The following is a 24,399-nucleotide window of genomic DNA, read 5'->3' on the forward strand; positions in this document are numbered from 1 at the left end:
ATTTTATTTTTAAAAACACTTTTACCTTGATATATATGTATTTATAATCGAATTAGATTTTAAACACTAACATCAATTTATTATAATAAATAATAATAAAAAAATTAAAACAAATAAATAAATAAAATGGCGTGACACTATATAAATTACATTACATGTAATGTAATATCTATAGTAACACTGGCAATATGAGGTAACGCTATAAACGGTATAAACTCATGTTGCCAACACACAACCAGCATCTTATTATTATCGGGCAATTACAACCTATAATATTCCACACTGGCAAATTTAACTTGAGACTTTGTCGGGGTTACTGATGTTACTCTATGTTTAGGTCTTTAACCATTCTTTCTCACATCAAGAAAAAATAAATGTAAAAAAAAAAATTATTTGGCAACCTTGGCCCATTTTTTTTATGTGCCAATTTTTGGCACATAAAATGTGCCATTTCAATTGGCACATTTTTTGTGCCAATATTTTGTGCCAATTTTTGGCACATTTTGTTTGGCACATTTTTTGTGCCAATATTTTGTGCCATTTTTTGGCACATTTTGTTTGGCACATTTTTTGGCACATGTGCCAAACGAACCCGCAAGCCCGTCTCCTTTAACAAAAATGGAACGCTGTTTTTAATAAACTTCGTCGTTGAGTTTATTACGGTTTTACGGGTTTTCAATTCATTTTGTCCGTACTAATACCTGATTTGGTTATAATGCATACCAACAGACTATAGTTTTTGATGCGGTATAGATCGTTTGCTCGCATAAAAAAAATTTACTTATATGAAATGTTCTTATTTTAGACATAAATTTTTGCATTTTAAAGATTAACGCCTTAAATGTATTTAATTTAAAATATTTGGGCAACCAAATGTTTACAAATTTAGTTTCTAAATAAACGAAAAGTTATGCCTTGGAAACGAAGTCACAATTCGTAAAATTCGGGTAAAAAACCGTTAGCTGTATATAATAAGGTAAAAACTTGGTATTAAATATATATTGATTATATAATGAAAATAAAACTTTAGATGTTTATTCGATAACAAAACACTGTTTGAGTGTTTAAAGGCATTGCATTTTTTATATTATAATGACTTAAAATTATGTAATTTCAGGTTCAATACTCATTGCTAACATTTTATATTTGTCCTTATAAAATAATAATAGCAATAAGTTTGTTGGGTTTAAACTAGGACAAATTTTAAGGTCTAAATTAAACAAACCGCTGTTTTTCTAAACTTTGCAGAAATGTATTCAAGTACTAACAAGGAGAAAGAATCAGTTGTTGAAAATGCTCGACAAAAAAGAGAGGAAAGAGCATTGCTACGGAAACAAGAAACATCGGCTGTTGTCATCCAATCAACATTCCGAGGTTTTTTGTCAAGGTTGGCATTTTTTTAATGTTAAAAGAAAATTAATTATAGGACTATTTATTTTGTTTAACTAAAAATTTTGTTAAAAAATAAAGAAAACTCCATTATTATTTAGTTGGTAAAATTTTAAAACAACTGAAATGGTTTTAAAAACTTATTTAATCAATTTTAGGAAAGAATTTTCTAAGCAAATGAGAAATGAAATTGATGATTTAATTGGTTGGACTCCAACGAAACCAACTAAAAAAACTTCACTAAATGGTATTTAAGTTTATAATAATCTTTAAAGAAAAGTAATTTATTTATCAGTTGTTTAGTGTAGTTTACTAGCAATGTGGTAAAGTGGTTACAATACTACTTTAAATGGCCTGAAGTAAGTGCTATAAATGACATGAATTTTGCTACAAAACTTATTCAGCAAGTTAAAATTTGGGAATTTAACCAACATATTTAAAACTGCAAGAGTCGATTTCAGATTAGGTTTAGGTAGCAAATGTTACTCTATGTTTAGGCAGTGAAGTGGCTCTTTTTATAACTTTTTACTAGTTAAATAGTGTAATTTTGCTTTTTTAAAATTAATTTTCCTAAATTCTTTTAAAGATTTTTATCGACAATTATCCCCAACTAAAACAAATTCAACGAAAAATTTTCGAGGCGATAAAATAACAACTTCATCTGCAAATTTACCCGAAGAAAAATGGAAATTTGCTTCATTCGGAAGCAACACCTTAACTGGTGATTATGGAAATTTAGCAAAAGTTAACAACAGTTTTTCTGGCGTATTAATATCTTCAGAACAAACTAAATCAGATAATTTAATTGGGAAAAAATCTGAAACTTCTGTTATTGAAAATGCAGACATTGAGAATGTTGTTCAGAAAAAAGTTAACACAAGATATCTTGCGGCGGATATGTTTAAAATGATGCAAAAATTTTTATTTGTTTTGGACCTAAACAAAGATGAAGAGAGATATTTGGAAGTTTGCAAGTTTTTGTTGAAAAATGTGGAAAATGAAAACTCTTCTAAAGTACACTATTTGTTTTTAAGTTTAATTTGCTAAACTGTTATTTAAAAATAGCCTCCATACAAAAAAGCTTAATACGCGGTACTTGTATACATATATATTTATTTTTATATGGTCCATATTATCCTCTGTGTGGTTGACTTTATGACCTACACATAAAGTGACATAAGTTACTACCTAGTTTTGAGTAGCCTTCGGCAGTTTGGAATATTAGGAATTATAACTACCTGATAATTGAACTGCAGATTTTTGGTTCAGCAGAATTTTATACTATTTATAGCACCTTATTGAAGTGCGCTACAGCATGAAAGCAGTGGTGATCAAACCCAGGACCTTAAGGGTATGCACATACGAGCATGTATATTTAATTTATATATATGCCTTTAAAAAAAAAAAAAAAAATTGTCTTATGTTGTGTGCTAACAAATTATTATGGAAAAATATGTTACCGTATTACAAATAAAAGACTTTTTTTTGTTTAGTATTCTTATGTGGCAAACAGCATCAACAAAATTTATGTCATATCATGGCTGAATCAAATTAAAAGATTTCTGTTAACAACTTGCAAATTTATTGACAAATTAAAGGTAATATTTAAAAAAAATTATTTCATTGTTTTTTAAAAATTTACTAAAAAAAATATTTTTTTAAGAAAAAAAAAATATTTTACAATATATAATTTTTTATTTTAGTTTAATGATCACAACGAATATCAGAGTTTAAGCATTTATTTACGAATTTTGGTAAATTTCACTGATAATTTTCAATGGAAAGCTCTTAAGGTAAGTTTAAAGTGTTATATGGGCAATATCACATTACCTGAAGTTTTATTTTAATAAAAAATTATTGCTAAAAAAATTTATTTTAATTGAAATTATTTTTACAAATTTTTTTTAGAAACAAGTTGCTTTGCAAGGAGCACTAGCACAGATGTGCGACAACATTTTGTCTAATTTGTACCTCCATGGCACAATGGTCATACTAGGTAGCACATTGTGTCGCGGCACATCAACCATGCAGCAAGGCTCCTTAATGGCAGCATTCACTCTATCAATAAGGTACTGTATATAAAATTTTATTTATAATTTCTTCTAAATTTTTAATTTTTTTATTAATTTTTTTTTTAAATTGCGTAATGAATTTTGTTTTAGGTTACTAGTAGCAATGAAATTTAATGAAGAATCACTTAATTGTTTTATGTGCAATATTTTAACTGCTCCTGCACTAATTTGGCAACTTAACAACATTTCTACAAAGGTTAATACTTTAAAAAAACATTTTTAGACTAATCATTATTGTTTCTTTAAAAAATGCAAAATTTAAATTTAGAAAAAAAACTGAAAAAATTTAAAAAATTGTATATAAAATTTTAACAATTGTTTTTTTTTTAAATTTAGTATTTTTAAAATTAATTTTAGAGCATTCAAACTTTTCAAGATCACGGAATTCTTTCTCTTATAATAAAACCATATTATTCTGAAGATAACCTAAAAAAGTCCGGTTTGATACCCGATAAAATCGAAACGTCAGAACCAATTATTAATGTTCTGTGTCTAACAGCAAATTTAATTCAAATTCTTGTTATTGAAATGGAAACGTTAAAAGCTTCTCCAACTCAATTTGTTGTAAGTTTAAAACCCTGTGTTTAATTTAATTTTTTTTTAGTTAAATTATTCTGTTCTATTCTTTTCTTAAGTTTCTTTCTTAAAAAAACATATCGAACGCCACTTAAAAACCTTTATTTGTTTACAGAATTTGTTGACCCAATTATTTAAATTTCTCCACGGCAACACTGCCGGAAAAAGTAGCAATTCAACTTGGCATCCCGTGTTAGGGTATTTCCCTCATAACAACTCCAAGTAATGTGAAATATTAATGGTTGTTTTTATTTTACAGTTATTTTATCCTTTTCAAAAATTTAATTATTTAGATATTCTGGTGAAATGATTTACGTGAAAAAACAGCTTGAACTAATGTGGGAGCCAAATTTCGTCCGAGTCATCTTTAATGATGTGTTAAGTTTAAACTCGCTTCATGATGAGTCAGCAACTCCTGCACAAGCTGAACAGATCACCAACAAAATCAAAACCAAACCAAAATGTAAGTTTTGTGCAAAAATGACTAGTTTTTGATATTTTTTTCACTGTTTCTTTTATCATATGTCCATATTCTTAAAGTAAAAAGGCCGACAATACTGCATAAATGTAGAATTACATATGTCATTATGACCCAGCTTGGAGTTGACTTTGGCAGTTGTGAATATTATTAAACATATTGCCTAATAAATATCTTGCTGCCTGGTTTTGGACTTGGCGGGAGTTTGTATCTTTCTCAAGGACTCTATCTATAGCATAAAAGCAGTGAAATCAAACCAATGACCTCATGTTGTTAAGTCGAGTGTTTTAACCATAACGCATTGTTGGTCCATTAAATTGTTTGTAATTTAAATTTTTCAGTCACTGACAAAATGAGTTCCTACCTGAAGAAGATAGCATCTTCTCGCCCACAAAGGATTGTTCTACCTACTGGTGGAAGAAAGTTGGAATATAGGGAAGTTAAAAATACCTGTTCAGCTTGTTTTCTTTATAAACTTGCCCTTTCTGTTTTTACTAAACAACTAAGATTGGAAATGCTGACAGGTATTAGAAATTTTATTATTTTTTTAAAAACATTAGCCTTTGGACTTCTTGTATTAAAAAATATTGTTCTTTGTGTTATGTTAACCATTTAGAAAAAAATATTTTTTTTTTAGGTTTGACATTTGTTGATGAAGTCTTATGTCGTTTGTGGAGGTTTATTTGTGAAATAGGGCCCTCCGGTGGATTGCATTTATTTTTATCCTATCTTATTCATCCATTCAAGGTTTCCAGGCCCTTTTTTGCAGTATTTACACTTTTCTGTGACATGACTTCACACATTTTAAGGCAATTAAAGATTTTGAAACAAAAAGTTTGGATTATTTTTAATGCAACTTTGTATAAATCAAAAACTTAATTTCAAAAAACAGAATTAACATTTTTTAATAATTTGTTTTTTTTTTAAAAGAATTTTACGTTTTTGGTAATATTATTTATGTATAGATTTTTTTGCAGCATTTTAGATGATGTTGAGTTTTATGAACAACAAATTCCTTTTCACTTAGAAGAACTGGTTACAATCTCAGCTTTTCTACGACAGTTTGTGTTTAAAATAATATGGGGGAAAATTGTGAATGGTAATAAATTGATCTATTTTTTTGTATATATAAATTTATCTTTGACGTGGGAAGGTAAAATGCGCGACCTAAACATAAAGTAACATCAGTTATTCTGACCCAGTCTTGAGTTGCCTTTAGCAGTTTGGGATATTATATAGTTGCTCGCTTATGTTGCTAATTAAGTGCTGGCTCAGTAAGAGTTTATACTGTTTATAGCGCCCTACGCTACAGCATGAGAGCAGTCGGGATTGAACCCATAACTTCATGTGGTGTAGCAAGTGTTCTTACCCCTAGATCACGCTGCAGGTTTAATGTGATAATTTTATGCTGATATTAAAACAACTTTCTAAAACTTAAAACTTTTAGCCCTAACACTGACTTAATATAAAATTTACCTTGCAGATAGCCACAGTCCCCTGTATCCAGTGTTCGAATCCAGCCACACCCTTCTTATGATGTTATATGATAGAGATGCAAGAAGGCAATTTACACCACAAGGACATTGGTTGTGCAGGTAACTTAACACATTAAGTTTACTATATTTTTTATTTAAATTGTTTGCTTGAATTAAAGTGGCAAAAAAATGGATTTGACTTAGGTGAAAAAAAAAAAAAAATTTATGATTTAAAACTTTCCCAAATTATTATATATTTAAACCCTGTTTTACAGTATGTCGTTTGATATGGTCACCAAACTATCCATAGTTTTTAATATATTTGCAGTCATTTTTGATCCTTATCTTTAAATAAATTTACAGAGAAATTAAACCATCGTTGGTACGAAGTGAAGTAGAAAAACACCAACCGAGAGCTAAATTTTTAATTGATAAAATTCCATTTGTGATTCCTCATAAAGACAGAGTTATTCTGTTTCGATCGTTTGTTGAGGCCGATAAAAAAAGATTGTGTAAAAATAACTTTTGTATTGTATTATCTAGGTTTTTATTGATATATACACTTTAAATTTAAATTTATATACACCGCCTTACTCAAAAGTGCTTGTTACAGCATGAGAGCAATGGGGATCGAATTCATAACCTTATGTAGTGTAGCAAAGAGCTCACAACCTCATGTAATGTTAGCCGGCAGCATGGTGTAGTGGTAAGGAGACTTGCTACACCACTATGAGGTCGTAGGTTCAATTCTCACTGCTCTCATGCTGTAGCGCCCTTGAGTAAGGCGCTATAAACGGTATGAACTTCTGCTGAGCCAGCACTGAATCAGCAGCGTAATTACCAGGCACTTATAATCTCTATAATATCCCAAACTGCCACAGGCAACTCGAGACTGGGTCAGGGTAACTGATGTTACTCTTTGTTTAGGTCGCGCATTCGACCTTCCCACATCAAGGATAAAAATAAATACAAAAAAAATGTTTTAACTACTACACCACACTGCCGGTTTAGGTAATATGCGCAAATATTAATGTATTTGTATATAGAGTTATATTTATATTTATCCATGTTTAATATTAGGTATAACAGTGGACAGTGATGCCTCAGCTCATGTCAGAATCCACAGAAGCAGATTAGTTGATGATGGATTTGTTCAACTTAATTCTCTCCACTCAGATGCACTCAAAGTAAGCACTTTATTAATAGGGTAACTACTTTTATTCAGAAAGGTTTAGTTAAAACAAAATCTATGACTTTTTTAAAACAGAAAATAAAAAAAGTAAAATTAAGTATTTTTGATTAAATTTGAAATAGTTTACTTTTTTACTAATTGACTTTTTAGCGATTTTCTTTTAAGGTTTACTATGGTTTAAGTGTATACTTTTAAACGAAAATAAGTTTTTTATGCAAAAAAAATATTTAAAAACAACATTTTTATATTTCAGGGTGTAATTCGAGTAAAATTTATTAATGATTTGGGATTGGATGAAGCTGGAATCGACCAGGATGGAGTTTTTAAAGAATTTCTGGAAGAAATTATCAAGAAAGTTTTTAATCCTGATATGAACCTGTTTAAGGTAGATTCAAAATTAAAATTTTTTCTAAGGAATAGACAATTTTGGCTTTAACATTTTAAAATTGTTAACTAGTTTCTAAATTACAATAAAAAGAGTTTTTAGTCACTTGTACTTAACAAATTTTAAAAGCACTTTTTTGCTTTTTGGTTCCTGACAATTCTCTTTCATACTTTACTCTCCTAGCCAGTTTACTTCAGTATTTTATAGTCTATAATTGTTTTAATGACTGTAAAATAATACAAACTTTTTCTTTTTGTCACAAATTATTTTTTCGCAAAAATTTTTAAAACAAAATTGAAAAAAAATATTTTTTATAAATTTTCAGATTACAATAGGAGGTGAAAGTAAGCTCTATCCCTCCCCCCAATCTAAACTCCAAGATGACCACCTAACTCTGTTTAACTTTGTTGGGAGAATGTTAGGGAAAGCTATGTATGAAGGAATTGTGTTAGATATTCCATTTGCCAACTTTTTTCTTAGAAGTTTGTTAGGGCAGCATCGAAATAACTTGTACAGGTATTTTAAACCTTTACTATTCTAGAAAAACGTTCAGTCAATTCATATTATCATAACATATAAAAAAAAATTTTATTTATTTATTTTTTAAATATATCTTTATCGACGATGTGGGAAGGTCGAATGTGCGACCTAAACATGAAGTAACAGCAATTACTCCGACCCAGTTTTGAGTTGCCTTTAGCAGTTTGGGATATTATATAAATTAGAATTTCCCGATAATTATGCTGCTGATTAAGTGTTGGCTCAGCAAGAGTTATATACTGTTTTATACTGTTTATAGTGCCTTATTTAAGAACCGACAGCATGAGAGCAGTGGGAATTGAACTCACAACCTCATGTGGTATAGCAAGTGTCTCTACCCTCACACCACGCTACCGGTTCTTATATAATTTTTCGCAAGAAATTTTATTATATGTTTTCTTTTACACAGCCCGATAGACGAACTACCTTCTCTAGATGCAGAGTTTTACAAGAATTTAACCTGGATAAAGAGATATGAAGGAGATATTTCTGACCTTGGTTTAACTTTTACTTATGAGGAGGATAATTTGGGCAAAGTTGAGTCCCATGAACTTATTGAAGGAGGGTCTGTAGTACAAGTTACAAATGAAAACAAGTAAGCGTTTGTAGGCTATATTTAAAATGATATTTTAGTTGTTTTCACCCATCAAAATCAAATTTGGAAAACTAATGATAAAAAATTTTTTTTTTTATGTCAGCCTTCTTAAGTTTTATAAGCCTGTGATAATTTACCTGTGCACCGCAAACGGCATTTTTTTATTCCGAAGGCCCTTAAATTTGATATACATATTGATATACATATATCAAATTTAAGGGATATACATATCTATATATTTTAATCTACATAATATATGTACTGTCTACTAAGCTCAATCATATAGATTATATGTCCTTTTTTAAACTTAGTTTAATATTAATATGAATTTTTTTAAGCTTGTTTAAATGTTGGAAATTTCAAAAATAAGAACTTTACTTGTGTAAAACACATGACAAAAAATAAAATTTTTTGTTTTTTACATTTTATTTTACTACAGGATCATGTACATTCATACCATGGCTCATTATCGCATGCACACTCAAATAAGGGAGCAAACAATATCTTTTATTCAAGGATTTAGGTCTGTGATATCTCATGCCTGGACTGATCTATTCTCAGCACCTGAACTTCAAAGATTAATTTCTGGAGATAATGTGGATATGGACCTCACAGATTTAAAGTAAGCGAAAAAAAATTATGTAAAAACTAAAAAAAACTAGTGTTTTTTGTTTATTTGTTTATCTTTGTTCCCGATGTGAAAAAGTTGACCTCATGATTCTAAACATACATTTGTTACCCTAACTTTGTTACTACAGTCTCAAGTTAATTTTTGACAGTTTAGGATATTATTGATTACCTGATTATTAATCCACTTTTTGATTTAGACTCAGTAAAAGTTTGAAGTACTATAATACCTTAATCAAGGGTGCTATAGCATGCAAGCTGTGGTTATCGAACCCAATACCCCTTGTAATGAAGTATTTTTACCAATACACTATGCTGCTGGTTCATTTATTTTTTTATAACTGTTGAAACAGAAATTTTAATATAGAATTGTAATCTCTTTTTGCATATTTACAAGACTTTTTACATCATTTTTTCTTGCCAGGAAACATGTGATCTATTATGGAGGATTTCATGCCACACATAGGGTAGTAAAATGGTTATGGGACGTGCTTGAAAGAGATTATACCCCTTCCCAACGATCAGCTTTTCTTAAGTTTGTGACTTCATGTTCAAGGCCCCCTTTATTAGGATTTGCTTACTTACAACCTCAATTTTCAATAAGGTGAGCATTTTGAATATGGTTTATGTCAATTTTGGTTTATGTCGTCACATATTGATGTTTATGACGTCACGTATTGATGTTTATGACGTCACACAGGTGTGTCGAGGTGCCTGACGACGAAGACACGGGTGACACAGTGGCGACCGTTTTGCGCGGTTTCTTCCGATTAAATCAATCAAAATCATCGCAAACGCACGCCCCCCATCGACTCCCCACTGCTTCAACTTGCTTTAATTTACTTAAACTACCTAATTATCCGAGCAAAGATGTTCTCAAAGATAAACTAAAACAAGCAATCGCTAATAACACCGGGTTCGAGTTGTCGTGACCTGGTTTCGAGGCTTCCTTTTCTCTTTATTTAAAATTTATTTTAACAATTGTTTAATAAAAATTAAAACACTATTTTTGTTTTGCTGTAAGCATTTTGTATAATATTTTAGTGCAATTAGTAGTTGATCATTTTGTGTGTGTATGTGTGTCGAGGAAAAAAATATATTAAAAAAATAATTTTTCATGTATAAGGGAAAGTACCAAATTAAGAGTGACGTAAAAACACGTTTTCGTTGTTTACAAATAGAAAAAACTAAAATACGTAATTTTTATGTATTTGCACTAAAATGCGTTTTTATTGACATTTATAGGTTTATTATTATATTATTTATAATGGAAAAGAAAGTTAGATCAAACAAATATGTTAAAGTAACAGATAAACGTCAAAAACCAAAAATAAATCAAAATATATTTGACAAAAATTTGAAAAAAAAATTATCCGAAATATTTAGTGGTTCAGAAAAGAGTTTAAAAGGTAAAAAATAGTTAATTTTTTAAGAAATAAACATAAGTTGTTTTCTTATAAGTTTACTTTACTTATTTTAATAACTAGCTTATTGCTGTATTGCAAAAATTTTTGAAATATGTTTAATTTTTTTTAGATAATGTGATCACATGTTCTGAATATCCATTTTTACATTGTTCTATCCATGATTTTCTAGTTAACACTCAAGGTAAGTTAATAATTATTGTTTTATTTACTAATTGTGTATAATTAGCTTATGTACAGTTATAAGTCTTGGAAAGTTATTAGTAAAGAATTAAAGTTTAAATTAATTTAACTTTATTCGATAAAAAGATTAACAAACCAAGTTAATTTTTAAGACTTTTTTAATATGTATAAGAGATTTATAATCTGTTTTATCTCCTTTTTCATAGAAAAAGCTGATGATAACTATGTTAAAGAACTAAAAAATGAAGTACTACAACTTCAGTTCAACCAAAAATCAAATGATTTATACAAGTTTGCGCAGACAGATGAACTTATGAAAAACAATAAAGGTATTTCGCAAATAAAAATTTTTTATTTAAAACTAACTCTTTAAATTGTATTTGATAGATTGTAAAGATTGTTGGCAGTTGTCCCATTTTTGTCATTTCCTTCGCTCTACCATGTTACCATGGCTATGTGATGTCACTGGGATTCCCCTAAATGATAACATAAGCATGTTTTGTGCTCAATATTCAAACACAGGTTATGTTATTTTATTTAAAAAAATTTTTAAAACACTAAATCAAATAATATTTTAATATATTGTGATGTCAAACTAGATTGTTTGTTATGTCATGATGATGAATTAGAATTCCGACGAATTGCATATATTTATTATCTCACTCCTGATTGGTTAGAAGATGATGGAGGGTCATTGGATTTGTTCGACTCAGTAAAAGGTCAAAGTTTAAATACAATTGGTAAGATTTTAAAATATTTCCAAAAGTTTAAGTATCTGTAATGGCTTTTAATATAAAAAAAATTCAATAAATATTTCAAATGTTCTTTTGGTGAAAAGTTATACATATTTTCTAATATTATAAGTTTTTTGTTATAATTTCCTTTAAAATAAGATAATTGAAGTATTTTTTTAGAATCATTTGTTCCAAATAAAATTGTAAAATCAATTCTCCCTGTTTCAAATTCTTTTGTTTTCTTCGAAGTTTCAACAAAATCATTTCACCAGGTTTCAATCTTTTTAATCTCTTGTTAATATTTTGTTTAGCTTACATAATTTGATCCTGTTTGTTATTTATAAAGTTCTTTTTAATTAGAACTTTAATACAAAACACAATTTTTTGTATTGATTTATTCTTGGTGTGTGAAATATTTTTTATCTTTTGTCAATGCCTTATATTAATTTTGCTGATTGGTTTTGGCTCAATAGGAGTTTATACAATTTGAGACTTTACCTAAGAGCACTATGGTGTGGAAGCAGTGGGAATTGAATTCAAGACCTCATGTAGTGAAGCTGATTGTTCTAACCAGTAACCACTGCACTATTCTCTTCTGGACAGTAATTTAAAGTTAAATATTTTTAAAGGTTTCAGAAATTTTATCCAAAAACAAAACCAGAGTTTCTTTAAGTGGCTGGTTTCATGGTCCAGCGATTCCAAGACCACAGCGAAAAATTGAGGATAAACCACAAAGATTTCAATTTAGTTTGGCAACCTTGGTAAGTTATGTTTGTGTTAAATAAAATTTTCTTAATTTTTGCGTCAACAAACCTAAAATTTTTTTAATTTGTTAGAATAATGAATTATGTGAATGGATAAATCCAACTTATTTGAGTTTTGGAACCCAAGGTTCAATACAAGAACAATTTATTGAAGATTCTGAAATTCAACTTACCAACTTTTTTCAAGTATTTAAAGTTACTTTTTTAAAATTTATTTTAATAATAATTGTTGAGATTTTTTAAAATTGTTTTCTAGATAAAGTTCAATGTCATTGAAGTATTTTTCTTGTTTACAAATTTTTTTATTTTTATAAAATCATATATATATTTGTTTTTTTCACTACATGTGGTTCTGGGTTCGATCCCCATTGCTTTTATGATGTAGTTCTAAGGTGTAAGTTGCTATAAATGGTATAAACTCACGCTGGGCCAAAACAAGTTGGCCAACCCACATTAAAGATAAATATAAAAAAAATGTTTTTTAATTTGGATTTGTTTTTTATTTTAGGATGAAAAATACAAAGAAATTTGCAATTCTTTATCTTTTTTACAAAATAATTCAAATTTTTGGGAACGTGCTGGACCTCCTAACAAACAACATTATAACAAATTTAAAAACTTTTTACTTTATCCTCATAACAACAGTGTTGCCAACAATTTTTTGGATGAAATTTTTGATAAAAATGACAACTCTCTTGAGAAAATAAAAAATTCTTTCAAATTGCTTCAAAACTTAATTAATCTTTTTTCATCAGAAGAAATGTTTTTATATTTATCAAATCTATCAGGTTAGGTAGATTTATTTTTAATTTATTTGTTTAAAACTTAACAATGATTAAAATTTAGGCTTAACATTACATCCAATGGCTGCTGATTCTGAAGATAATAATAGCGATTCTGATATTGTTAGTAAGGATTGTGATGTCACACCCTCTAAAAAATCAAGAAAAGAAACTAAAAAAGGGCCAGGGATCGATTCAACTTGTCGGTAAAATATTTATAATTTTATTTTTTATTTATCTCCAGTTTAAAGAAGGCGACAGTATGGGTTATAAGTGATTGATTAGCAGCATAATGTAGTGGTTGAAACACTTGGTTTCCCTAATTGAGGTCATTGGTTTGATTCCAACAGCTCTTGTGCTGTAGCGCCTTTAAGTAAAGCGCTACAAATGGTATAAACTCTTGTTAAGCCAGCAATTAATTAGCAGCATAGTTATCAAACAATTATAAACTATAATATTCAAACCTGCCAAAGGCAACTTAAGACTGGGTAGGGGTAACTAATGTTACTTTATGTTAAGGTCATGAAGTCGACCTTTCCACATTGAGGATAAACAAATATTAAAAATTTAGTAAATTTAATTATGGTCTTAAATATATTTAAATTTGTGTTTTTATTATTTTTTGACTTCTTGATTTTTTCTTACATTTATTTAAGGTTTGAGTTACGAAAATGGGAAAAAGGAAATTATAGTTTATTAAACGATTTACATCATGAACGAGGGGAATATGCTTTAGATATTAACTTGTTCTTTAATGCAAATGGTAGGTACTTTTATCTAGACATGTTTTAATTGTAAATATTAATAGTAAATACTTTTTTAAACCAGAATTAACTTTTTTTGTTAGATTGGTTGGAAAGTTATGGTGGCTACACATCTTATCTTAACTCTACTGAAGAAGTAAGTTGTTATAAGACCATAAAAAAAAACATTTTAAATTCTAAAAAAAGTGCTATAAACTGTATAAACTCATGCTGGGCCAGCACTTAATCAGTGTAATTACTAAGCAATAATATTCTATGTCGAACCAAACTGCCAAAGGGAACTCGAGACTGGGTCGGAGCAACTGATGTTTCTCTATGTTTAGGTCGTGAAGTCGTCCTTTCCACATTAATGATAAAGAAATATAAAAAAAGACTTCTAAATATGTTGGCCACAGGATGTCGATAGTAAGCAAATACCATTAAATTAATAAGTTGTTTATCAGTTAACCTAAACTGGGTTGTGGAAATGTAAAAAGGTTATGACCTTAAAATACCTAGGGTCAATATAATGTCAAACCAGCTCAGGTGACTAAAAACCAAGATTAAAAAAATTTAATTTGTTTTAAAATTTTTACAATATAAAATGATTGGACCACGAAATTTAAATACTGAATCAATGAATCACCAGTTTTAACAAACACTTGACAATTTAACTCAATTCCTTGAGTATTTTTTGATTATTCATTTAATAAGGGGTCAACAATTGGTTTTTGTAATAAAGGGAAATTTCTATTTTATTTAAATATTTAACTTAGTTTCTTTTAGTATTAAATATAAAACAATTTTTAATTAAATTATATACAAATTTCATTTATTTTTTTTGTAACTTACAAAATATATATATATTTTATTAATTAATTTTTGGTTAGCTTCTAACAGTGGTGCCCTCGAGTAATTGTTTGTCGGTGGTATATAGAGATAAAGAAGCTAACAGATTTGTGAAACACATCAACAACACTGCTCCTGACCACCCCTATTTCGATCTCTCATTTGTGTATTACGAATAAAAGAGCATTGTCGTATTGGAAATGTGATAGGTATGGTTACCAATTATTAGAACTAAGGTCTTGAGTTGAATTCTTACTGCTGGCATGGCAGCATCATTAAAACACAGTACTAGTCAAAAAATGTTACAAAGTGTAAAAAATTCTGACTTAGTCTGGGTTAAAATAAATATTTTCAGTATAAAAAAAAAATTAAAAAATCGAGCTTTGTTTTTTTTTGTGATGTCATAATCATGTTTATCGTGACGTCAATCAAGCTATTTGTTAAAATACATTTTTGTTTTGAGCAATATTAGCGATTTGACCTTTTTCAAATATTTTATTTAACTTGAAGTAGGTTTTAAATTTGTTTTTATTTTTAGAGTTTCTTATTATCGATTTACTCTATTACGAACATTTCTGTAAGAATTTTTAAAATGATTTTAAAATAAAAAGACGTTTAAAATAAAATTATTATCAGAAAATTAAAATATTTTTATTAAGTTCTAGTTTTTTCAAAGATGACTTGTTTAAAACGATTTTTCCTTTACAAACTAATTTCAAAGGTATTTTTATCAGTATTTTTGCGTTTGTTCTTGTATTTTAAATGTAGGATATTGTTAATTTGCATATAGCTATGATCAAATGGGTTTCAAAAACTTTGATTATTCATTTTTTTTTTTTTAATTTTAACCAGCAAAAAATTATTTTTTTTCGGCCATTTTCTTTTTTTTTCGTTGTCTGCGCTGGACCTTACTCGAAGCAAAAGTCGAGACGTAACAAACAAGTCGTTTATGACGTCACAATTCACTTTTATCGAAAAGCCGGTAAACAACCGGATATGCAAGAGATTTTTTTGTCGCAAATTTCTCAAAACTTTAAATTGGAAGCAGGACATTTTTAAACAAAAACCACGACTTGGTCGTTTAAAAAAAGGGCAAAAAAAATAAAAGAATTATCTAGAAGATATATTTAGTTTTAGAGACAAAGTTTCTTGTTTAAAATAGATAAAACATGTTTACAACTTTAGTTTTTATTTTTAACTTGTTATGTTTAGTTTTAGCAGGTAAGTTAACAATATTAAAATAAATTTAAGAAATTAAATAATATTTAACAAAATTTTATATTGTTCTAATTTTATTGGTTTTGACTTAATTCCAAAATAACTTGAGTTTATTGTATCTAAAAATAGAAAACATTTAAAGAAAAAGTCAACGCCCATTTCTTGTTTAAAAATAGGGTTGTCTTTGTTTTTAGTTAGTGTTAATTTTTTTTAAAGTTAATTTTTGGCAAGTTTAAAAACAAAATTTCCGGATTAAAGTCCGCCTATAGGAAGCCAGTACATAATTCTAGAGTGCCATTAACTGTGACGTCACAATCTTAATACGTTGTGTTTTAAAATAGCGTAAAACATTTTGGGTAAACAACTTAAAAAACGAAACAATGTTTATCAAAATTTAAAATTGTAAACAGCGAAACAGTGTTCATCAAAATTTAAAATTGAAGTAACATAAATTTAAAAAATAGATATTTTTTTAGATCACGTGGTCTTGAATCCGCTATCTCTAAAATCTTACGTTCCTCCTAAAATATCTAACATCACTGCCACGCCTTCATTTCTGGTTCGTCATTTATTTTTTATTTTTTACTCTTTAAGCAAATAGAGTTTTATGGCAAAAGCTGTGGCATTAGTGCAGCTTGAACCAAAAGTTTTTCGGCTCGTAGTCTGATGTCATGGCCGGTATACCACCCTACCGGGCGTGTTACTTAACAATATATTATCTGTATCGTAACACATATTATTAGTTCTGTAATAAAAATTTGGTTTATGAGGTAGTTAAAGTTTTACTTTAAATTTTAAAATACTTGTAATAACTTTTCCATTATGTTTTGTTTTTAGGTCAACCATTATCAGTCAGTAAACGTTTCATGTTCGGTTAAGGGAATCCCCCCGCCAGGTCATGGCGAAATTATTTTAAAGGTAAATATATTTAACCAGTTTTTCTATAACTTACTGAGGTGTGCTCGAATTAAACACAGTGCACATCGTAAATATTGTTTATGTAGTAAAATTTGTGCATATTATGCCTTGCTTATGAAGTTTTAGATTTTCCAAGGTTACAGTACAATTATATTTGCAATAGCTTTACAATATTACCGTTTAAAGTTTTTTAATCTCTGTTACAGAAACAAGGTTTAATAGTTCGTTCAGACAGCACAATAATGGCCGACTTACAAACCACCACTTCGGTATTTAGCATAGTTGTTCATAAAAGTTACCCGGGTCCTTATGTCTGTCAAGCAACAACCAAAGCTGGAACCTGCAGCAAGCCGTTTAACTTTACTATAGCTGGTATGTATTTTTTATTTAATTATTTTGTTTGAAATTTATTTTTAAATTGTTTGACTTTTTGTTGAAGCCTTGGTTAGCCTGGCTGCGCATTTATTTTTACATTATATTTGTTTTAATGTTAAAATTTATAATTTTTGGTAATTTTTAGTTTTACCAAAACCGATTGATCCTCCTTTTGGAATCAAATTTTTATCAAACGAACTCTTGATTGGTTTGAATAGTAGGCGGTTCCTTGGTCAAGGACCAATCAAAATGACTGAAGTTTTGTACAAGAAACAAAACGATACAACCTTTCTTTCCTATGCAAGGTAAATAAATTAAATTTTTCTTTAAAGCGTAAATAGGTGCTTTTTCTAATTTTTTAAATGAATTTAATACTAAATTATGAAAAATACTAATAAAATAATTTTTGCAGTGACGTCACATTTCCAAACGATTCAATCGCTATAAAAGACCTAGAACCTTTTACTTTCTATAATTTCAGAGTGGTTTTGTACCGGGGACAAATCAGAACCGGGATGGGACCACCGGGACCCATAGCAACGATCCGGACCTACTGTGGAGGTAATGTAATAAAAAAATTGTTTAATAAATAATGTGTGTGTGGATTTATATTCATTTAAAATTGATGATGTAAATTCTATTGTGACGTCACAGTGCCAACAGCGGGACCTGAGATATTGCTTACCTACGCGCGGAATGATACGATATTGTATGTTGAGTGGAAAAATCCCAGCCCGGAGCAAGTTAGAGGATATATTATTGGATATGATATTTATTATCAGCAACTTGGTGAGTTAAACGAAGTCAAAATTACATTTTATTTATAATTATATATGGAAAAGATTTATTGTTAAACGGCAGCGTGGTGTAGTGTGTTCAGAACACTTCCTACACTACATGATGTACTGGGTTTGATCTCAGTGATCTCATACTGTAGCGCCCTTGAGTAAGATGTTATAAACGGTATAAACTTGCTGCTGAGCCAGCACTTAATCAGCAGCTCATTAATCAAAAAATTATCATAACATCTTAAACTACCGCAGGCAACTCGAGACTGGGTCGGGGTGAAACTGTTGTTACTCTATGTTTGGGTTGCACATTCGGCCTTTCAAAATCGGGGATAAAGATATTTCGAAAAAAAATTATATTGTGTCAAGATTAAAATAACCTTTTTAGTTAAAAATTAATTCAAAATGTGATATTTTAGTCTACGATTTATATCAAAACTGAACTGCACCAAAATAAAAAAAAAACAAATATTCAGGTTTGAAAAAATCAACAAAATGGACCAAGATTGAAATAGCTCATCGTGACGTCAGTTCCGCTACTTTAAAAAGCCTTTATCCTCAAGTTGTATACAGAGTTAAAATCCAGCTTCACAATTGTGCCGGGAAATCCCCCTTTTCAAAAGAAGTCCGCGTCACGATGGGAAGATTGGGTAAGAAATAAATTTTAGTAAACAATCATTTTTTAGCTAAATTATAAATAGTTTTTTGTTAATAATTTTTGTAGGAAAAATTTTTTTTATATATAACTTGCTTAGTTTTTAACGTTTTTGTTAGTAGATTTTCTTTGTTTTAGAACGACCGAATGGTCCAAACATTACTTTGTTGAACAGAACTTCGAATTCCCTTGAATTTAAGTGGACAATTCCTTCTAACGCCCAACCTTATACTATAACTAAATATATGGTAACAATATTATTAAGTATTTTTTTTGTCGTTTTTAAAGCATAAAATTTAAATTACTTTTAATCTTTTCTAAAACCAAATACTATTTTCTTTCTAGGTTAATTTTGCGGAAGAACACAATAGTACACCAAACGCGATTCGCTTCAATGCGCCTACGTCAGATACGCGTAAGGTTTTTGAAGGCCTAGTTCCTTACACTTCGTATTTGTTTACCGTTGTAGCTTATAATCACGAGGGGGCAGGAAAGGAAAGTCAACTTTCGACTAGAACGCTGGAGAGCGGTAATTTTTTGTTTTTGGGTTTATGGTTCGAACCCTGGCTACGACAAAAATATTTTTTATTTTTTATTTACAAAAAAAACTAAATGTTGTTAAATTTTAGGGGTATATTTCTTTAAGATGTATTTATTTTTTTTTAAATTAAATCTTTTTTTTAATTTGTAAACTATTTTTCAGCTCCATCCAAAGTTGAAAATCTCAGGGTTTCCAAAATAGGACTCACCGGAATTAATTTAATTTGGAAAACCCCAGAGTTTCCAAACGGAATAATTCGTAAATACGAAGTCCAAATTTCAAATAGCCTAAAAGTTTGGATGTTTATTCCTGGAAAAAAATTTGTTAACACGACTTTATTTCAAGCTAACGTAAGTTGTAATTTCTAGGTCTCGGATCACTTGTACTTAAAGGTCCTCGAGAAACTTCGGGCCGCAAAGTAAAATCAGTAGGGACTGTAAAAAACGAGAGAGAATCAGCTATAGAACCGTAAGGTACGAAAGATAATTAGTCAGGACCGCAAAATACAACACAGAATCGGGGAGGTCCGTGAAGTACAAGAGAGAATTAGCTATAGGACCGTTACGTACGAGAGTTTTTTTTTCTAAGAACCGTAAAGTACAAGTGATTCCAAGTATTTAACCAACTCGCACTTGCGGTTAATTGTTCATAATTCTAAAATTAAAAAAAAAAACATGTTTTAGACCTTAGAGGAATATACAGTGTACAGGTTTCGGGTCCGAGGAATCACCATCTTAAACGGAGTCTGGAGTGATGTCATAATAGCTCGAACAATGAGCAGTAAACCCCTCGAGCCCCCACAGACGGTGGAAACCGACGTCATCTCGCCCCAATCTGTTTTGGTCAAGTGGGAACCCCCGCCCCCGACGAGATCGGTTGGAAGAGTGACGTCATATAAGATTATTTATACTGATGACACGCGACAAAACGAAGAACATTGGAAATCAAAGGTATGACGTCAAAAATACGTCATAGTAAATACTTTTTTTATTGTCACCTTATTTTTAGATAGCGTCAGGAACGTCTAGGTCCTACAAGATAGAAGGGATGCGAGCTTACACTATTTATGTAATTAAAGTTGCAGCTAAAACGACACATATTGGACCTTACTCAGATGGAAACACAGTACAAACTGCGAAACTAGGTAATGTATTTTTTTTTACAATACTAAAAGCTCTAATTTGTAGTCATGACACCAACTAGTCGTTTGCCCGTCCCACATGTGCAGAGTCGATTTGTTGTAATTTACTCGCGCACCACAAACAGGAGTTTATTTTATTATGATGGCATATATAATGATTTTTTTGATTATTTAGGCCTGCCTCCTCCGCCGTCTGACGTTAAGGTCTTAAACGTGACGTCATCAACCATATTGGTCACGTGGTCTGTCATGAGTGGCTATCAAATAACGATAGTTAAAATACGTCACCAAACCATCGGGTCGAAAGCGGTGACGTCATTGGTGGAAGTTGGACAAAACCAAAAAGTAAATTACTAATTAACTTTTGTTGAACAAAGTATAAGGTAACATTTTTTAAATTTTTTCAGATAATTACAAATTTGAAACCCTCCACAACTTACGAACTTGAGTTCTTATCAAGTAATTATAACGGAGATAGTTCGGGAAACCCTTTTATTTCGGTGAAAACTTTGGAAAAAGGTCCCTATTTTTTGTTTTATCAAAAATTTGATAATTTTCCACCTATTAATTTGTTGTAACTCTATCGAAACATTTTTCTGGCAGCTGATAGCCTGGAAGGAGATTTAAACCAATCATTTAGGTTTGAGGAAACACTTTTGTTCAAGATATTAGTTTCTGGAACTGGAGGTCTTCTTCTGATTTGTCTTGTTCTTGTGTTGGTTACATGCCGCAGGTAAACAAATTAAAATATTTGAAAACTTTGCAAAAAAGTTGCAAAAATCATGAAATAGAAAATGTTTGACACTTGCTTGGATTGTGACGTCATCGTCGTAATGCCTTTGATTTATGACCCCTTCAAGTTTAAAGCTAAAATTTAACATTTTTAAGATGTCGACGTGAACCTCCACAACGACCACGGAGTTTATCCCATGCTGAGAGCGACACTGTTTCAAACAATATTAGGTTGTCAACTTTCGGCTTTTCTTCACAAGGTGTGTTGTTCGTTTTATTAGTAATTTGACGTATATCTGCATCTGACCGGTATTGTGATATACTGGCAATGAAAGCGGACTATAAGCTAAAAGGAATCGGGCTCAAGCCGCACCAATGCCACATTATTTGCCCCTGGGCTAGGCGTTTACGGATAACCCAACAACGTCCAAACTACACACACTTCTCCAACAAAAAAAATGATTACCTTTCAGATGATAAAAATATATGCCATTTTGTTTTTTGGTTTATTTTGTAACGACAGTTCGTAGTATTTGAAATAAAATATACAAATGTGTTAATGTAGCAATTTTTTTTGCAATTTGATTGTTTCTTTTAACCTGCGCAGATGGTTTACTGCGCAACCCAAACTACAGCGACTTTTTCATGAACTCGGGTCTGACGTCACGATCAGGAACTTTATTGTCGAGTCATTCTATGAGGTCATCTCGGGCGCCCTCTACCCATTCCGTTCAAGTATTGCTTTATTTATGATTTTAAAATACTTTTTTTAATTGTTGTTGACGTAATAGTAAAATTTAATTTAAACCTCAAAAATTTTAAATTGCTGTTTTTGTATTTTAGATATTTCCCGATCACCTGATCATACCGTGGGAAAATATCACATTTGAAGATATCCCTCTAGGTGTTGGTAACTTTGGTCAAGTTGTGAAAGCCGTAGTAAACAAAGACGAACAACGTATTCAAAGTGCTGTAAAAATGTTAAAAGGTAATGCTATTATTTTCTTAATTACTTTTTGTTTAAGCACTATGTTAAAAGCCTTACAAGTTTAACATTGGTAGGTAATTTATTTTATTAACACTTGTTTTAAAAATTAGTTTGTTAATTTATAGACGGAAGTACGTTAGATGATAAACGAGATTTTCTTGCCGAGCTTGACACTATGGTTCGAATCGGTCAACACAAAAATGTTATCACGCTAGTGGGCGCTTGTGAGCACGACAGCGTGATGTACCTGTGCACCGAGTTTGCACCCAACGGAAACTTACTACAATATTTAAGAAAAAGTAGGATTGATGACGACAAATTAGAAATTTACACAAATCTTTCACAACACCAACTTCTCCAGTTTGCTAGTGACGTAACGCAGGGGATGTCGTACCTCAGCGAAAAACAGGTTAAATAATTGTTATGTATTTTAGATGCAGGCACTGACTAACATTGTATAATTATTTCCATTCAAACATATTTAAAGCGATCACTATAAAATTTCTTTTAAAATGATCGTTTTTAGTTAATTCATCGTGATCTAGCAGCTCGTAATATTTTAATGGGAGAAAATCACGTGTGCAAAGTGGCAGACTTCGGTTTATCGAGAGGTGAAGGAGTGTACGTGAAGAAATCTGTTTCGAGGTTACCTATCCGCTGGATGGCGATAGAGAGCCTTAATTATAACGTTTATACGACAAAAAGTGACGTGTAAGTTGTAAAAATGTAATAAGATGAAAATTTGAAAAATTAAAAAATTATTTACAATTTTTCTGTAGATGGTCGTTCGGTGTGTTATTATGGGAGATAGTAAGTCTAGGGGGAACCCCCTACTGCGGGATGTCGTGTGCCGAGTTGTACGAGAAATTACCAGGAGGTTACAGGATGGAGAAACCACTCAACTGTGATAACGAAGTGTAAGTCATTTCACGGCTATCCTCGGTCAAAATAAATAACACTTTGTAATCTTTAGCAAGAGTTGAATACTTTACTACGTATTAATTTAATAAGAATAAATAAAATTTTACATTTTTGACTATAGTGATTACAATTTTGCAAAGTTTGTAAAAGCTGTATGAAAACAAAACACTTATTTTTATTTACAATGAGTTAGAATAACACTATTCCACGACCAAGACCAACGCTTAAACTTTGTTGTTATAAACGCTATTATAGTTGTACTAGTTGTTGGGTTGTTCAATCTTGAAATGCAAAAAATTACGTAACATTGTTTGAATCTACTTTGTTGTTATAGTTATGCTTTAATGTTGAAATGTTGGAAAGATAGGCCTTATGATCGACCAACTTTTTTACAACTCTGTGTTGCCCTAGAGCGGATGTGTGACGCAAGATCGAGTAGAGTGAGTCACTTGATTGTTTATTTTTGTTAATGTGACACCGAAACTAAGTTAAAAGTTATGTGACCAGAAAGTAAAATACGACAATGTATTTTGAATATCTTATTTTGTTTTACAGAATTACGTCAATACAGCAATTTTTGAAGACTTTTGTTTTGCTAATATTGACGTAAATGAAGAAGAGGGTTGATAACGTCATGTTGTGTTTACTTGTGACGTCACCGTATGTTTAGTTGGATGTTTATAGTACTGAGGGTCGAGTTTAGAAAAATTTTAACATGAAACAATAGCATTGATATGTTATTTGTACAATAAAACTGTTTTAGTTGTTATCCATATATATATTTAAAATATTTAATATAAACATAACTATCAATGCAAAATTAACATTATTTGTGTTTTCTCGATAATAAATGTGGCACAATCGTCACGACAAACACGGTGATCAGTCTTGCTCTGTGACATAAAGTTATGATACGTATTTAAATTTTCGGTTCATTAACTATTAGACCTGTGAGAGTTCGTTGTTTGTTTGGTTTAGCGGTCATCGATATGTAGGCTATTTTATAATTGCGTTAGCGGGTGGTTTAAGTTTGGAAATGCTAAAAACGGTTTAAGAAATAAAAAATGTATATATAAAGGTTTTTAAATTTATCTGGTTATCCAATTCTAATCACATATGTCAGTGTGTTGTTTTTCTATAAATGTCGTAATACGATATGACGTAGCAGAAGAAGAGTGCGTCATGTGTAAAAAGGGCTATTGTAGTTCTGTTGACTAAAGTATGTTGTAATAGACTAAGGCAATAAGTTAACGTAATAGCCTTTGCTTGACTTTTAATGAATTCAAAATATGAAAGTTAGGTATTAAGGGTCTA

The 24,399-nt window shown here is 30.2% G+C and overlaps 3 protein-coding genes across 4 annotated transcripts; all 3 read left to right on the forward strand.

Moving 5' to 3' along the window:
- The first annotated feature begins 812 nt into the window (after positions 1-812).
- Positions 813-10,411, forward strand: LOC145746299 (ubiquitin-protein ligase E3B-like). Of its 2 annotated transcripts, XM_082564556.1 has the most exons (24): positions 813-976; positions 1,249-1,387; positions 1,548-1,636; positions 1,976-2,110; positions 2,234-2,403; positions 2,883-2,987; positions 3,093-3,182; positions 3,298-3,458; positions 3,552-3,657; positions 3,819-4,025; positions 4,153-4,259; positions 4,331-4,500; positions 4,857-5,039; positions 5,153-5,324; positions 5,493-5,614; positions 5,999-6,110; positions 6,354-6,502; positions 7,071-7,177; positions 7,436-7,567; positions 7,893-8,083; positions 8,517-8,702; positions 9,142-9,324; positions 9,754-9,933; positions 10,030-10,411. In XM_082564556.1, the coding sequence occupies exons 2-24, from the start codon at positions 1,251-1,253 to the stop codon at positions 10,259-10,261; spliced, it is 3,426 nt and encodes a 1,141-aa protein (XP_082420682.1). In that variant the 5' UTR covers positions 813-976; positions 1,249-1,250; the 3' UTR covers positions 10,262-10,411. The 2 variants fall into 2 exon arrangements, with proteins under 2 accessions (XP_082420682.1, XP_082420681.1); XM_082564555.1 differs by having other exon boundaries at positions 1,976-2,403.
- Positions 10,412-10,596: 185 nt separating this feature from the next.
- Positions 10,597-15,265, forward strand: LOC145745922 (prolyl 3-hydroxylase OGFOD1-like). The gene is made up of 13 exons (XM_082564102.1): positions 10,597-10,738; positions 10,866-10,937; positions 11,143-11,265; positions 11,324-11,458; positions 11,536-11,676; positions 11,851-11,942; positions 12,300-12,431; positions 12,507-12,620; positions 12,943-13,222; positions 13,281-13,422; positions 13,873-13,979; positions 14,064-14,116; positions 14,850-15,265. The coding sequence occupies exons 1-13, from the start codon at positions 10,597-10,599 to the stop codon at positions 14,985-14,987; spliced, it is 1,671 nt and encodes a 556-aa protein (XP_082420228.1). The 3' UTR covers positions 14,988-15,265.
- Positions 15,266-15,905: 640 nt separating this feature from the next.
- Positions 15,906-24,182, forward strand: LOC145744476 (angiopoietin-1 receptor-like). Its single transcript, XM_082562312.1, has 24 exons — positions 15,906-16,029; positions 16,503-16,585; positions 16,864-16,944; positions 17,151-17,316; positions 17,465-17,624; positions 17,732-17,880; positions 17,974-18,108; positions 18,584-18,757; positions 18,901-19,010; positions 19,108-19,291; positions 19,466-19,653; positions 19,987-20,253; positions 20,312-20,447; positions 20,620-20,789; positions 20,852-20,963; positions 21,048-21,177; positions 21,333-21,436; positions 21,784-21,911; positions 22,020-22,164; positions 22,290-22,573; positions 22,691-22,875; positions 22,944-23,081; positions 23,420-23,525; positions 23,641-24,182. The coding sequence occupies exons 1-24, from the start codon at positions 15,978-15,980 to the stop codon at positions 23,710-23,712; spliced, it is 3,459 nt and encodes a 1,152-aa protein (XP_082418438.1). The 5' UTR covers positions 15,906-15,977; the 3' UTR covers positions 23,713-24,182.
- The last annotated feature ends 217 nt before the right edge of the window (positions 24,183-24,399 follow it).

The sequence above is a fragment of the Corella eumyota genome, chromosome 3, assembly GCF_963082875.1.
Source record: "Corella eumyota chromosome 3, kaCorEumy4.1, whole genome shotgun sequence".
NCBI lineage: Eukaryota > Metazoa > Chordata > Ascidiacea > Phlebobranchia > Corellidae > Corella > Corella eumyota.

What these genes read in the sequence shown, in the direction of transcription:
- LOC145746299 (XM_082564555.1), top strand. Translation starts at nt 1,251, where the DNA reads ATGTATTCAAGTACTAACAAGGAGAAAGAATCAGTTGTTGAAAATGCT. An exon ending in CTGATATGAACCTGTTTAAG is followed by an intron (nt 7,568 to 7,892) that starts GTAGATTCAAAA and finishes ATAAATTTTCAG; the next exon opens with ATTACAATAGGAGGTGAAAG. An exon ending in ATGGACCTCACAGATTTAAA is followed by an intron (nt 9,325 to 9,753) that starts GTAAGCGAAAAA and finishes TTTTCTTGCCAG; the next exon opens with GAAACATGTGATCTATTATG.
- LOC145745922 (XM_082564102.1), top strand. Translation starts at nt 10,597, where the DNA reads ATGGAAAAGAAAGTTAGATCAAACAAATATGTTAAAGTAACAGATAAA. An exon ending in TTTTCTAGTTAACACTCAAG is followed by an intron (nt 10,938 to 11,142) that starts GTAAGTTAATAA and finishes CCTTTTTCATAG; the next exon opens with AAAAAGCTGATGATAACTAT. An exon ending in CAACAAAATCATTTCACCAG is followed by an intron (nt 11,943 to 12,299) that starts GTTTCAATCTTT and finishes ATATTTTTAAAG; the next exon opens with GTTTCAGAAATTTTATCCAA.
- LOC145744476 (XM_082562312.1), top strand. Translation starts at nt 15,978, where the DNA reads ATGTTTACAACTTTAGTTTTTATTTTTAACTTGTTATGTTTAGTTTTA. An exon ending in ACCTTTCTTTCCTATGCAAG is followed by an intron (nt 17,625 to 17,731) that starts GTAAATAAATTA and finishes TAATTTTTGCAG; the next exon opens with TGACGTCACATTTCCAAACG. An exon ending in CCTCTACCCATTCCGTTCAA is followed by an intron (nt 21,912 to 22,019) that starts GTATTGCTTTAT and finishes TTTGTATTTTAG; the next exon opens with ATATTTCCCGATCACCTGAT.